Source organism: Lissotriton helveticus, chromosome 6 (assembly GCF_964261635.1).
Source record: "Lissotriton helveticus chromosome 6, aLisHel1.1, whole genome shotgun sequence".
NCBI lineage: Eukaryota > Metazoa > Chordata > Amphibia > Caudata > Salamandridae > Lissotriton > Lissotriton helveticus.
This window is the reverse complement of record NC_136067.1, coordinates 1464690198-1464705316: the sequence shown is the minus strand read 5'-3', so window position 1 is coordinate 1464705316 and position 15119 is coordinate 1464690198. Positions and strand designations below refer to the sequence as shown.

The following is a 15119-nucleotide window of genomic DNA, read 5'->3' as shown; positions in this document are numbered from 1 at the left end:
TTATTAAATGCAGCAGCATGTGTAGAAAATTGAAAAGGAGCCCTGATGAACGTTTTCTGGGGTCGGGAAGTGTGAGGGAGACAGAGACCTTGACATCAAGACTCAAACTATAGCTTAGAGAGATGTGTGTGCGTGTCACAGAAAGCCTTCACATTTCAACAAGCTTGGTTAAGGAATGCTGAAAATAAATAAATTAAGTGCAGTTCGAGGTAATTTACTCATTTCTGACTTTGGCCTAAGAACAATGATATTAGTTTCCACTACTACTTCAGCTGAATTTAGTTATGTCTCCACATACATTTGAAACATTTCCCACACATCTGGGCAGTCGTTATGGGCTTCACAGACTGCAGAGAGTCGTTTGTGGTACTGTTAGTGTGTGTAAACAGAATGATCTGTATTACAGCTAAGTGGGTGGCTGATCTTGCAGTGATAAACACACAGGTGGGGACTTACAATCTTATCCAGCACTAATGAGTTTAGAGGCTTTACATTTTAAAAACCCCTTAACATGGGAGTTAAAAATCAAACTCTATAACCAAATTTACTCAAAAACATTCCACTAAATTAACATGGAATGCACACTGATATCTCAGCAGAGGTGCCTGTTATCATCCCAGGAGTATTCTGTGTATGTTTTATGTCGCTGGGTTATTAGCGTATGGAGACTGTACATGGAGGTAGCACTATACGTGTTATAGATATTGCTCCTTTATAATTGTTCTCTTCCACTTGGTACCTTCCTCCTACCCCTCCCTCTTCTTCCCCATTGGAACGTTCCTCTGTCCCTGAAGGCTACCTTAGAATGTTGGGAAGTGGGCAGACTGAGCGTGAATAGAGAATGTGAAGAAGTTTCCTGTTGTCCTGGTGGCGTAGTGGAGGCCGTGAATAAAAAGACATTTCAGTTACCGTTTCTGGTATTCTTTTCAACACTGGCGATGACTGGTCTGCGTGAGGGAGCAGCACGGGCAGTAGGAGAGTGGCATCCGCGGCGGTGGTATTTCAAAAGATCATGAAACACATCTTGGAAGGGATTCCTCATACGATATGCTTCCAAGATGACGTTTTAATATATGGTGCCACTAGTGAGGAACATGATACACATCTCAGATCAGTTCTTGGAAAATTCAAAGAAGCAGGGCTCACTCTCAATGAGAAGAAGTGCAGAATTGGAGTGGAGTCTGTAGATTACTTGGGGCACTCAATATCCAGAGAGGGTTTCCGACCTAAGCTGAGCCTTTTGGAGGCCATCGAGAAAGCTCCAACTCCCACCAATAAGCAAGAATTACTGGCTTTCCTAGGACTGGCTGAGTACATGGCAAAGTATGCAAAAAACTTTGCGGACATTGCTGGCGATCTTAGAGATCTCACCAAGAATCATTCCCAGTTCAAGTGGTTAGAACAACACCAGAGTGCTTTTGAGGCCATTAAGTCAGCTATCCTTAATGCCCCATATTTGTGTAATTTTGATCCTTCAAGGAAAACCATCCTGACCACGGACGCCAGTAATAAAGGATTAGGCGCTACTCTGTCCCAAGTCATCGCAGGCAGAGAAGGAATAGTTGCTTTCGCCTCTCGTACCTTGAGCAGTGCAGAAAAGAACTATTCGGTAATAGAAAAGGAAGCACTAGCCTGTTTCTGGGCCGTGAGACACTTTACATTTTACCTATGGGGCATTAAGTTCACCATACGCACGGATCACAAACCCTTGGTGTACGTTTTCAGTTCTAAGGGGGCTACCAGTTGTACACCCAGGATTGCCAAATGGGTGTTAGGATTGGAAAGTTTTATTTTCAAAGTTGAGTTTGTTGCAGGTGAACTCAATAAGGCAGCGGATTTCCTTTCAAGCGCACCATTAGACAAAGTGGAGCAATTTGAAGTTCCAGAATTTCCAATTTTACAAGTACATTCTACCACCATTAGCAAGGAGGAGCGGGCAGAAGGTATGAACAGTAATCAAACCATCAGCAGGTTGAAGGAACTAACTATAAATGGTTGACGAAGAGTTGAGTAAATTCTGGGAAGTGAAGCAAGAGATTAGCCTTCATGAGGATTTGCTCTGGAGAAAGGACAAAATAATACCCCCAAAGAACTTAATTGATAAACTGATTGATCTAGTCCATGAAGGACACTTGGGAAGAAGCCTTACAAAGAATAGACTCTGGGAGCACTACTGGTTTCCAGGCATGGATTCCTGGGTTGAGAGCAAGGTGAAGAACTGCCATGCTTGCGCAAACAGTGACAAGTCCAAACATATTCAGAACGCTCCATTATCCCCAGTGTCAATCCCAAGTAAACCATGGGATAAACTGGCTTTGGATATCATAGGCCCAATCAACAGGTCAGGCGTGAACAAGAGGTTTATCTTCACTTTCACAGACTTCCATTCACACTGGGTGGTGACGAAACTGGTCAATGTAATCACTACCGAATATTTAATTTAAATCTTGAGCAACACGTTCTCCAATGAAGGTATTCGCTCCGCATTAGTTACGGACAATTGAGTACAGCTCACGACATCAGCTATGTCTGAATTCTTGGAGAAGCTCAATGTTGCGCATCTCAAAACAGCATTGTACTGCCCACGGGAAAATGGAATGATCGAAAGAGTGAATAGAATGATTAAAGAAAACATCCAGTTACCGTGTGCCAATAATATCCCTGTAGAAAGGTCGATTAGGGAGTTGCTATGGGCATTTCACACTACTCCCAACACAGTAACTGGCATATCTCCTTTCTGTTCTCTCAGAAGAAGGAAACCGAGTACCACATTTTTCCCTTTCTGGATGGGAGGAGGAGAGTTTTCGTCTCATTTGTTTGAAGAGGTTAAAGACAAAGTAGAATCTCATCAGGCCAGATATAAAGAACGGTATGATGTGAAACATGGATGCAAGTCACAAAATTGGGCAGTAGGAGAGTTGTTGGTGGTGAAGAGGCCTAATATCACTGGCAACTATGAGTCCAAATATTTAAAGCCCAAAAGGATTGTAGAGGTAAAGAATAACACTGTGACTTTAGAGACTGGACAAAACTGGGGCATGGACCGGTTGGCAAGATACTATGAAACCGGGGCTCCTGCACAGGGGAACTCTCTGGGAACCACTGACCAAAGAGTGCACACCAAGAGGGCTACCAGTACACCTAACTGGCACAAGGACTACAGTATGTATTAACTTTGTTAGTATACCGGTATATTCTGTTTTTCCTAGTTTTGTTAGGAGGGAAGATGTGTTATAATCCCAGGAGTATTCTGTGTATGTTTTATGTAGCTGGGTTATTAGCGTATGGAGACTGTACACGGAGGTAGCACTATACGTGTTATAGATATTGCTCCTTTATAATTGTTCTCTTCCACTTGGTACCTTCCTCCTACCCCTCCCTCTTCTTCCCCATTGGAACGTTCCTCTGTCCCTGAAGGCTACCTTAGAATGTTGGGAAGTGGGCCGACTGAGCGTGAATAGAGAATGTGAAGAAGTTTCCTGTTGTCCTGGTGGCGTAGTGGAGGCCGTGAATAAAAAGACATTTCAGTTATCCTTTCTGGTATTCTTTTCAACAGTGCCTTTTCACGAAAGGCTGGAATCTAATAGATTGAAGCACAAGCAATAAATAACATCAGAGCCCTATGCTTTTATGTCCTACACATAATTGGGATAAAAGGTCTTTCTTTGCAGCAGACAGTAACACACTGATATCTTTTATATCCCTCGTTAGCTTTATATGCAGGGGGAGCTTAATCCAGGGACTATGTAAATACCACAACAGATGGTAAAACAGAAGAAGGTGGCAGGTGGTTGCTACTCCAGCCTTATATTCGTGAAGTAAACCATTAAGGGTTGTTCCCTACATACTTCCAATTAGCTGCTAGAAAGAGATGACAGCGATCAAATGTATTGTCAATCTTAAAGTATGTAAAAAGATGAACGGTTGATAAATGACTGAAGTCTACCTGTCCATTTACTTTTATTTTAAAATAGGCCATTGCGTGCCTGATTTTGCCATCTGGAGCAGCATTATGTCCTCGTTTCTGAAAATTGTCCTTACTGGTACAGAAATCGACTGAATTTTACATGCGGTGCCTTGAATGTTTCCAATTTCCAATAGGCGCAGCGTCTCAAAAAGTACTCAACCCACTGTATAAAATATGAACCACTTATGGTGTGACCTTCAGTAAACCCCTGCCCCCTATTCAATCAGAACTTGGCCCAGCAGAAGAATGGTCATACTTCCAATTGCTCACTAGTAAAGTGAACCCCAGTCTGCTCTCATAAGATGAAACCCCGGTCTGCTCAAACCTGGGAAACAAAGCAAAAAATAAACTATTCTCTATAATTATCAACTCAATAGTTCCAGAGCAATGCGCTGCCTAATGTCACGTCTGAATGGGGACGAGATTTAAATTTTGCTTTCCAGTCCTGCAAAGCACTCTACCTGCCGGTGACAAGGCCTAACTCATTGAGCCTCTGCGCACCGAGCACGAATTTTGAGTGTGTGCTTCGGACAGTGACTATATTTTAGTTAAACTGGCCTCATCCTACATCCTGCCTTTTCTGCACCTCCTAGAAAACCTCACTAGTATCTGCAGCTGTTATGTCCTGCTGAGACTACTCTAATGGCATCTACAAGGAATTTAAGAAATCTCACTACAAGTAATGCATCGTCATGCTACTGGACTGGTATTCAGTGTGACATGGCACAATCACATAATACCGGCACTAATGTCCCTCCCCTGGCTACGAATTAATGACAATTCACAATTCAAAATTCTCTGCCATGGGGCATTCCTCACTTTTCGAACCTTTTAAACTTGTGGCACACCTGATGTCACTCTACTGCAGATGATCGGCCAGCCCATAAAGACAAGCTGAGGAGGCGGGCTCTAATACACACAACTATCTCACACACTGCTACCAAGGCAATTGGTTGGACTACTTGGCCGCCTTGCCTCCATTATGAAGCTAGTACGAATACTGTACCATCAACTTGAGATTGCCTTCATCAGGGCCAGGTCTATGTGCAGCCTGGATAACAATTACAGGATTCCACAGCAACAGAATCGAAAGGTACAAATATCTGGTTTGGGCTGCATGTACATGGCCCTGGTTTAATGCCACAAAGTGAACTGCAAATTAATAGCCTAGAGCACAGTTTTCCAAACTTTTCATGTTGGTGACACACCTTTTTGCCAATCTTCATTTAGCGACACGGTAACGCGCGCCAGCGTAGCGCGCAAGCCCAAACCACCTATGGGGGGCTCGGGATTTTTTTTTTTTAAATAGTGGGCAAGTGGTGCATTTCCAGACAAATTTGAGAAAGCAGGAAGGTTAATAAAGCAATTGTGAATCTGTTCTAACCAAGACAGTGACTGTCAAAACTGAGTGTAAGCAAGGTTAGGTTTGTGCCTGAAACAAGAATATAATCATGCAAACATTGACACATGCCACAGTGATTTATGGCAGTGGAAGAGTGCAGGGACCAAGGTTGGTAAACAAACCTTTCAAAAGTGTGACATATGCAACCAATGTAACCCCTCTGTGCTGGAAGTATTTTTACTAATAACATGACAATATAACTGAGAAGAGACGGGTCCTCAGAAAGGAAATAAATGATGATGAATGGCAGCAGATTGAATGCAATTACAAGAGTAAGACCCTGCACCACACCCTTGCAAGGCGCTGATGGGCAGCTGAATGACAATATCTGAATGAACATTTCAATGAAGACAAGAATAGAACTGAAGCATGTCATTAGTGAGAGTAGCAAAAATGCTGATATTGTACATGCCAGTCTCGAAGATACGCCCCTTCCAGACCCACCCCAAGTAATGGGCTGAGTAGTGACACGTCTCTTTTTCCATTTAAAGCACTGCGTAAGGTTCATGGCTCACAGCTGCAATGGTAACTAAAGTGACCATACAAAGTAGGATAAAGGCATAGAAAGAAGGCTGACGAGAGAGTGGAGGCGAAGAACAAGGCATTCTTCAACACAACCAAAGAGACAAGAGGGGAAAAGGCTTTGCTGAAGCGCGCCATCATCAGAAGGGAGCCGGAGAATGTCACCAGTCCTGTTCAACAACATATGAACTGTCATTCAATGGAGGGAATGAGCAACACGGTCACACAAGTCCACACTCAGTACATCTGATCACACCAGTCAAGCCACAATAAATCCTGTTCAGGGGCAGACACGCCACACCCACCACACAGTTTGAGGTGGCACAGACCTTTTCAAATCGTAATCGTATCTGTTTAAAAAAGAAAATATGCTTTAAGCCTGTCTGGCTGTGACCTAAATGAGTGCCTCGCACTCTCAGCTTTCCAATGCAGCCATGCTTACGGCTCATGTAGTCGGGGGCAATCGAGGGAGTCTGCGAGGCACTCAGCTGATTATAATTATACACGTCTTTCGGACTGCTTTATCTATTTTCTGCAATTTTAGCTAGTCAGTCAAATGAAAGCCGTCTAACAATTATTCTTAAACTTTGCAGCAGTTAACTTAGAGTTTGTCCTTGTTCAAAGGGGTGTAATTTCTGATATTTGTGTTACCCTTGTCTTCATAGCTTGATTTTTGCTCACTAGAAAGTGTCACTCATAGTCACTGAAATGGCACTCAATTACACTGAAATTATCAGAATGTCACACATGGCAATCTAAAACCTTGGCAGCTATGCACTTTTCTCTCTCCACAAGCTCTAGGGCCCCTGTGACACTGTGCACTGGCAGCGGGCCCGTGGCCTGGGAACTCCAGACTGGCTCGGTGGGTGGAGTAGTCAAGGAGGCCCCTCCATTTAATTTGCAGGTTCCGGGGCTAACAATGATGCACTATTTCTACACCAGCTAAATTAATCCAATCATCCAGGTCACTGGCTCCCTGGTGAGGCACAGTTGCATTGGAAGCAGCCACAGCAGTTTTGCCCCCTTGGACCAGGACTCGCTGTTCCTCTCCTCACCTGGCGGCCTCAAGAAGCACAATAAGCTGTGCACATTTTAGGATGGGGCAGACAGCGCACTGACTAGACTAAATCCAGTGCAGCTCTGCTCCACTGCCTTCATGTCCTAATCTGTGTTTGTTCGACAGACTGGGCAAACACAGATTAGGACACAAAGGCAGTGGAGCAGAGCTGCACTGGAGTTAGTCTGGTCAGTTCGCTGTCTGCCCCATCCTAAAATGTGCACAGCTTATAGTGCTTCACAAGGCCGCCAGGTGCGGAGAGGAACAGCGAGTTCTGGTCCAAGGGGGCAAAACTGCTGTGCAGGTGCACAGTTGGTCAACTCAGCCCCATAAATAGGAGCATACCGTTGTGCTAGTCGAGCTATCAGGCCAGGCCTACGTGTTGGGAGTGGGGCTGTCCCAGGGCTAGCAGTGGGGCTAAAATAAAGCTGGACTCAGTCTCTCTCCTCAGACTGGACTATTGGCACGTATAGCAGTGTCTGTGACCACCGCACAGTTTGAGGTGGCACAGACATTTTCAAATAGTAATCTCATTTTACGGCAATCTAAAACCTTGGCAGCTATGAAGGAGTGCGAGAAAATAAACACCGCGGTGCTACCGAGAATTGCAAACCTTTTCTCTCACAATGCAAACACAAGAGCTTTGTCCCTCAAACCGCAGTTCAGAAAACAACAAACTGTTTATGGCAATTATAATGCAAAGAGAGAGAGCTGCATCACCAGTGCGGCGTGCTATGCGAACAGAGCACCCAACGGAAATCACAAAGGGAAACAAGGCCGCGGGCTCAGCTCACGCTCACCTAACGCTTCTCCTTCCTCCACACTGCGTCACTGACTGAACGCGAATGCAACGTCCAAGGGAGCATTCGCACTAATCTGCCAGCAGACGTCATCGTCGTGTGACACACCCACACATGGGAGGGGACACAGTACCGTGTCGCAACACACAGTTTGGAAAGCTGTGGCCTAGAGAGTGTTAGCAAGATCCAGATTTAACAGATTGGATCTAAGAACAAACATTTAGGTATGGCCATACTTCAATCATGTAACTAGAACAATTATTTTGCATTACTACATTTACAAGGATCATGGAAAGCATTAATAACGTAAATTATGTTTTCTAGGTCAATGATGAAACATTGGCAAGCTTCTTCATTACAAACCGTATTCAAAGGAATAGATCTTTGCCATTCACTTCAAAGTATCGTAATCAATAACAGTCATTTATTTCAAAGTCAAACATGGTAAAGCATCCTTTCTTATTCTTGTACCAAATGTTGACAAACACTTCTACGGCCGCACACACAAGGAAGCTATCGGCTTCAGGAATATGAAAGAAAGCTCGTAAAAGCGATTGTGCATGTTTGCCTAATGAGCCTTGACAGAAAGTGCGATCGCGATCAAAGAGAAAGACGTGCGGCTGAGTGTGACGCATGAAAGACATCAAAGAGAAAGACGTGCAGCTGAGTGTGACCCGTGAAAGACAGATGGTGGCTGCTCGCGTGAACGCAAGCGCTAAACAGCCAGTAGCACTCTGAAAACTCACCTACTAAATGTCTCTTCGAGCAGCGCATGCGCTGACTCAGCGAGACCTAAAAACGCCTCTCCCAACACTAGTACATCCAGGGTCAAACATTTCCTTAAACAAAAACTGTAAGTTCTGCACCTCTATTCCGAGTATGCATATCGCTGATATCGTTTTTCTTTTTTTAACTTACACACTCTGCTCCTGTCCATTATTGTTGTGCTTACTCTTTCAGTAAAATGTATGTATTCAGGACAAATCCATTGCAACTGATGAAGATGTAAATTACATTCCTTTCATCTCCCCAAGGCCTGAGTAATGTTAACTAAGACCTAGATGTAGTTAGGTTTTGCAATATGCATTACACAAATAAATAAACATAAACATAACATATAGCCACCTATTTGATGCTGAAGAGCTTTGGTAAGAACGCAACTTACTTTTTGTTCCTGCTGCAGCCTTAATAACCCCTGGTACCAAACATTAACAAAGGTCTTGGATACTAAAGAGAAAATCAGGGGATCATAGCTCTAAACCTGATACTTCTAATTTACGTTGAAGTAAACATCAATATTATCTTATGCCACCTTACAGTGAAATACATTCTACAAAAAAGGTAAGTACTATTTTATTATTTCAGGCAAGATAATATTAGTAAATCCAATGAATGCATGACAGTATTGTTTAAAGGTACCTGAAATTGCAACTAAAAATCCAAACATAAAATACACATACCAGCACTGTGGCGATATTGTTAGGAAATGCCTTTGCTAGAATAGAAAATGATGCTGTCATGGCAGCTCCAAAGCCAACCGCATCCACTGCTCTCACTACAAAGCACAGAACAACAAAAGGTGTGCCGTCAGCTGCCTTGTCCAGAATACTGCAAAGAAATAGTTGAGTAAGTCCTTATGATAGAAAATGCATGTAGACAAATGAACCATGCAAAGATGAAAGCATAACTGTTAAGCCAACGTGTTTCATTCATAAAAGAAACTTATTCAGGGCTGCAAACATATATAAACAGAAATTAACAAATAATGCTCATACAATAAAAAACATACATGAAGACATTGTGAAAAACAATATTGGTGATAGTAAACATCCCAATTCCGACCATCAAAATCAAAACCACAGGGTAACAAAATCAAAAATCACATGGCGGCCACACAAGACGTGCATTAGTGAGCTCTGTCTTGGGCCAGCAAACCATCCGGGTGTATACCGCTTCAATCTGGCCTGACAACACCCGAGAATACGTGGATGACCCCAGCAGGAAGCTGCTGTTGAGAGGGGCGTCCAGAGGCTCCCTCCTCGCCGCCGTCACACAAAAATAGCGGCTTACGTTTCGGCCTGCTAAGGGGCCATGAGGCACGGTGGCTGGGCGCTAGAGGCTGTTAGAGGCTTGCCCCAGGCGAACTGACAATCCGTGAGGTACTTGCCTGCTGCCTGATTCCTCGTGCCTCTCCATTGAGTCTTGTTGCAGGTATGGCCTGGGCACATGTCGCACACAGGAGAGCGGACCAGAGGAGCTATATTCACCTGCATTGCTTTTGGTGGAAGCTGCCTCCTGGACTTTGCTGAGATCAGCCACGAAGGCTAATTATGCAGGGGAAACATCATTTACCACGAAGGCATTACCACTACTCACGTTTACCACGTGACACTTACCACGCAGGGTGCCTTCCACGCAGGGTACCTTCCACGACGTCTTTACCACGGGCTAGGGGGGAGACGTGGTATTCCTTCAAGTCGATCTGCGTGGGCATGGGGGGGCAGAGGGAGGGGGGGGGCTCGGAGGGGGGCTGGGGGGGGTCTCCCCCCCCAAAAATAACAAGCAGGTTACTTTAACAAAAAAACGAACATAAATTTAAAAGAAAGAGGAAAGAGCCTCCCCCAAAGACGTGCCGTGTACGTCAAAAAAGCAGTCCTTTTTTTATTTTGGTATACGTGTTTTGACGCTTGTTTCAAAGGAGGATGGAAGTAAGGGCTCGTGGAGAAAGACGTGAAGGTAAGACGTTGCAACGCGTAGTAAAATGCTACGTTGTAAATACCAGCGTGGTAAAGCCACTTGCGAGGTAAAATTCGCGTGGTAAAGCCATGCGTGGTAACTGAAATCGTGGTATAATCATATATTCATTATGCAGCCGTACGAATGTTCCATGTAAGGGCCCCCTGCTGGTTACAGCTGCCACTCGCCTGGTCCTTTGTTTGGAATGAGGCCTGCTGTAAGCTCTTACGCATGGGGTCCCTACTTCGGAGGTCTTGCAGGCGGAGATCCTGGGGGAAGAGGCCATCACAGAGGAAACTCCACAGGCTGGCTACAAGAGTCCTTGTTGGCGGGGGAGATGGATGAACAGCAGACACTGCTGCTTTGCCCTGTGGGATTTGAAACAACTGTCTAGGTCAGTGCTTTGCTCCCGGGACCAAGGTGAGCTATTACTGACACTGCCTAGATCAACCACTCTGCTGCAGGGTGTGAAGCCGTTGCGTTAGTTGAGCGGCTGCTGGGGGCTACATATCCCACATCCCACTTCATGTCAATTCAGCAGCTGTATCCACCTAAGCCCTGCGCTGCCGTACTGCACGGGCCGGGCAAGGGAGGGCCAGTCCGTGCCCATCTGAGCCCAGAGGAGGCTTGGTTGGGCCAGGCCACCCCCAATCAAAACCGTAAAAGCGATATGCTCAGAGACGTTTTAACGCATGGGCAAAGTTGGCTCTGGCCCAGGGCCCCAGCCATTCAGGAGGCCCTCTGTTAGCACCAGCTCTGTTCTGCAGAGAGTCCTGCCCTGATGACCTTGACCTAATTCTTAAACAGATTGTTTTAAGTACTGTTTTACTTTCATTTACGTTTTTTTAACAACTGTTTTTATTAGTTTTTTTCTTCATAATAAACACATACCAGCCACACATTGGTTCGTTAAGTTGCAACAGGCAACGATAACAGACAAAAAAAAGGAAGGACATTTCTGATATTTGTGTCATTTACATCTTTCTGTGTCCAATGAATCCTTTAAAGTTTCACAGCAAATGATACTACTTATATAACATAATTTATATCTTGCCTGGCATCAGGCACATTGTCTTGGATATATGTCTGTGGTGTCAGTGATGATGTTTAACCCTGGGCGAAGCACTACGCTACGCTCGCGGAGTTTGCGAAGTTTTCGCAACTTCGCACTACGCGAGCTGCACGTAGCACAGTGCGAACATGCGTAGCGTAGCGTAGTGCAGCGGTCATTTTTTGCTTGTTCGCGGTCCTGAACGTCATGTTCGCGACCGCGAGCAAGCAAAATGACATCCTGGCGAGATTCTCAACACGAGGAGGTCCGGTTTCTCATTGTGAGTGGTTGCGCATGCTCGCGACCGCTCTCAATGAGAAACTACCTGTTCGCGTTGAGAAAGCTGCCGCTCGAGTAATAATCTACTCGAGCAGCAGAAAACTACAGCTCGCACTGTGCAAGATGCCGTTTTCAATGCTTGCACAGTGCCGGATGCTTGTCCGCACTGTGCAATCATTGAAAACGCATCTTGCACAGTGCGAACATGCTACTACGCAGCTCGCTTAGTGCTACGTGAAGTTCGCGTAGTGCGAAGTGCACTTCGCGTAGCGCTACTTCGGGAACTACGCCCACCCTTAATGATGTTCCTAATACGTCTTACACTGTGCAACTGCACTGGGCAAGCATTTGTCACGATGTGCTCCGTAACTGTGGAGGAGGGGTGTTAACAAAACTGTGGCAAAATAATACTTAACAGGTTAGGGATCTCAACTGTGATGCTGGAGCTTAGGTACCCTGGGAGCAACAATCTTGGGGTTAATGTCTGTCATTTGTGCTCTGGCGCTGGCTGCTAGCTTGGAAAGGGTGTGTTCATGGTTGCACTAATTTGGTGGGTTGGAATTCTTTACCTTACACTTTTCTGCTTCTCCGCCCCGCATGCTCTCTTCTATGGTATGTGCTCTTGAGGTGTATCATCTATATGAGTCTGAGAGGGCAAGGCATTCCCTTGTATGTGAGTCAATGCGGTTAGGATTTCATCCCAACTTGAAATGAGGGGGATCTTGCGGATCCCAAGCATGTCCTCACATCTGAGTGCAGTGCTTTCTGCTTTGGCACAGTTTAGCATGGAGCTTCTCCACATTATTATGAGCAGCAGGTCAGGGTCCTTCCATCTTTTTGTGATAAGCCTTTTTGCTACTGCCAACCCAAGATCTACAAATCTAGACGTGGTTTTATTGTTGGGGGCTCTATGATATAAATGCAGAAGATATACGTGCCATACAAACGGGAGTGTGCGACCTGTGTAGTGCGCCAGCGCGTCGGCTATTGCCGACCAATATTCTGTTAATGTGGAGCACTCCCATAGCATGTGTAGCAAGTCTGCATCTAAATGCATACATCTGGGGCATTTGGTATCTTTTAAGTATAAACAATGGTTCTGTCGGGTATGAACCAAGTTGCCTTAAATCATGTATAAATCTGAAATTTCTTGAAAACAGTGCTTCATCATATTTTACATCAGATGTGATTATTTACATCAACTGGTACATACAAAACCTAGCCAAAAAAGAGAGAGAGGGTCATAGAGGTTTTAATCACCAAGTCTACTTATCCGTAACTTATAAGTAGACTTGGTGATTAAAACCTCTATGACCCTCTCTCTCTTTTTGGGTTTGGTTTTGTATGTACCAGTTGATGTAAATAATCACATCTGATGTAAAATATGATGAAGCACTGTTTTCAAGAAATTTCAGATTTATACATGATTTAAGGCAACTAGGTTCATACCCGACAGAACCATTGTTTATACTTAAAATATACTGCCCAGGTTCTGAGGGATACTGGGTCACCCCGTAAGAGATTTATGCATTTGCTATCTTGGCGCCTAAAGTATTGATTGATCTTCGCTGGCATGAGATACACTCTATGGGTGATATAGAATTGTATTTGTCGCAGGCGCTCATTCCTTGGAACCTGAGTTGTGCTTGCCAACACCGAGGCCCATTCTGTGTCTGTGAGCTGGGGTCCTATGTCTGCCTCCCAGTGCTGGCGGAGGGCCGATAGGTTTGCCGCTGTGTGATGCCTGAGGGATGCTGCAAACCATTTGACAAGGTGCTCACCTTGACCCATAACATGTAGGTATTGTATGGTGAGGTGTGTCTCTGGTTCAGTAGTCATGTCTCCCCATTTAGCTGTTATCAACGCTAATAGGGAGTGATGCAGTAGAAATTGGCCGGGAGGTAATTTGTCTTCCACCATTCGCGTTGTATATGGGACTGGTGTTCCCTCTCGATATAGACCCCAAATACCTGAATTCCGACAGTGTGGCAGAGTCTGAGATCTGCTGCTGTGGTTACTGTGTGACCTCTGGGTGTTCACTCCAGAGGTAGGGCTGGAGCGTATGGTGTGGTTTTGCGGGTGATATACAGTGCTCTAAGGAAGCTCTTGTAGGCCACATTCAGCAGAAGTGAGTCCAGTGGCTTGGCTTTTGAACATGGGTGAAATATTACCACTAGCTCCGTGATCTGTAGGGGGTCTTGTGTGGTTACTGTGGCTCCACTGTGGCGGTCAGCAAACCATCTGGCAACCCATTGTATTTGGGCTGCTAAGTAGTACTGTTCCAAGTGTCGAACTGCCAGGCCACCCTAGTCCACCTGTAAGTAGAGTTTGCGGATCGCCACCCTGTGCCTAACTTTCCCCCATATGAAATCTTTTGCTAATCTTCCGAGGGGCCGGAAGAAGGACGAAGGGATGTAGCATGGGAGATTTGTGAAATAATATAAAAACCTGGCAGTATTACCATCTTTAATATGGACACTTTCCTCGTCACTGATAGTGGGAGCGTGTTCCAAAACGCCATCTGGGAGCAGACTGCGGTAAGTGCTCTGCCCAGGTTGCCATCTTCTAAGTCTTTTGGGCATCTGTATATGCGGATGCCCAGGTAGAGGAACATGTATGCACACCAACGAAAAAGATATATAGACAGGGTTGAGTGACGTTTACTCATAGTCCAGATATAGAAGCAAAGTTTTCCAATATGGTTGCTAATCTCTGTGGGATACAGTGGATGTCTCTTATATATATAGCAAAAGATGGTCCGCGTACAAAGATATTGTGCGTGTGCCGTCTCCTTGCGCAATGCCGTCTGGTATCTATGTGCGCATTGCTTCCGCTGGTGGCTCAATTGCCAGTGCGAAGAGCAATGGAGACAGTGGTCAGCCCTGCCTAGTCGCTCTGTGCACTTCCACGAGGCCGGATATGTAGGGGCCTATTTTAACCCTTGCAATAGGGGCACTATACAGTAGCTTCACCATGTTGAGAAAAGACTCCCCCCAGATGATATTTATCTAGTGTGGCAAATAGGAATCCCCGCTCCAGGGACTTGAATGCCTTCTCCAGGTCTAATATGAGGTAGCCTGCTCTCAGCCATTGGGTTTGTGAATATGTGGCAATCCTAAAGAAGCGCCGAAGGTTTAAGGAGGTGCTTCTTGAGGGGGAATAAAACAAGAACTTGGATGATTTTAACCCTGGGTTCTACTGGCGCTTTGCCTTTCAAGGTCTATCTAGTAGTACATCAAATATAGTTTCTGAGTAGGTGCTTAGGCTCGAGGCAGTCATCCAATACCTCCTACAAATAGATCAGC

The 15119-nt window shown here is 45.1% G+C and overlaps 1 protein-coding gene across 2 annotated transcripts in view; it reads right to left on the bottom strand.

Annotated features, from left to right (window-relative positions):
* The window catches only part of LOC144763557 (MFS-type transporter SLC18B1-like), a 664439-nt gene that overhangs the window by 482524 nt on the left and 166796 nt on the right, over positions 1-15119 (bottom strand). For both annotated transcript variants that reach the window (XM_078649273.1, XM_078649272.1), the window contains one exon: positions 9209-9356. In XM_078649273.1, coding sequence (XP_078505399.1) covers positions 9209-9356 — 148 coding nt within the window. The remainder of the gene's footprint in view (positions 1-9208; positions 9357-15119) is intronic.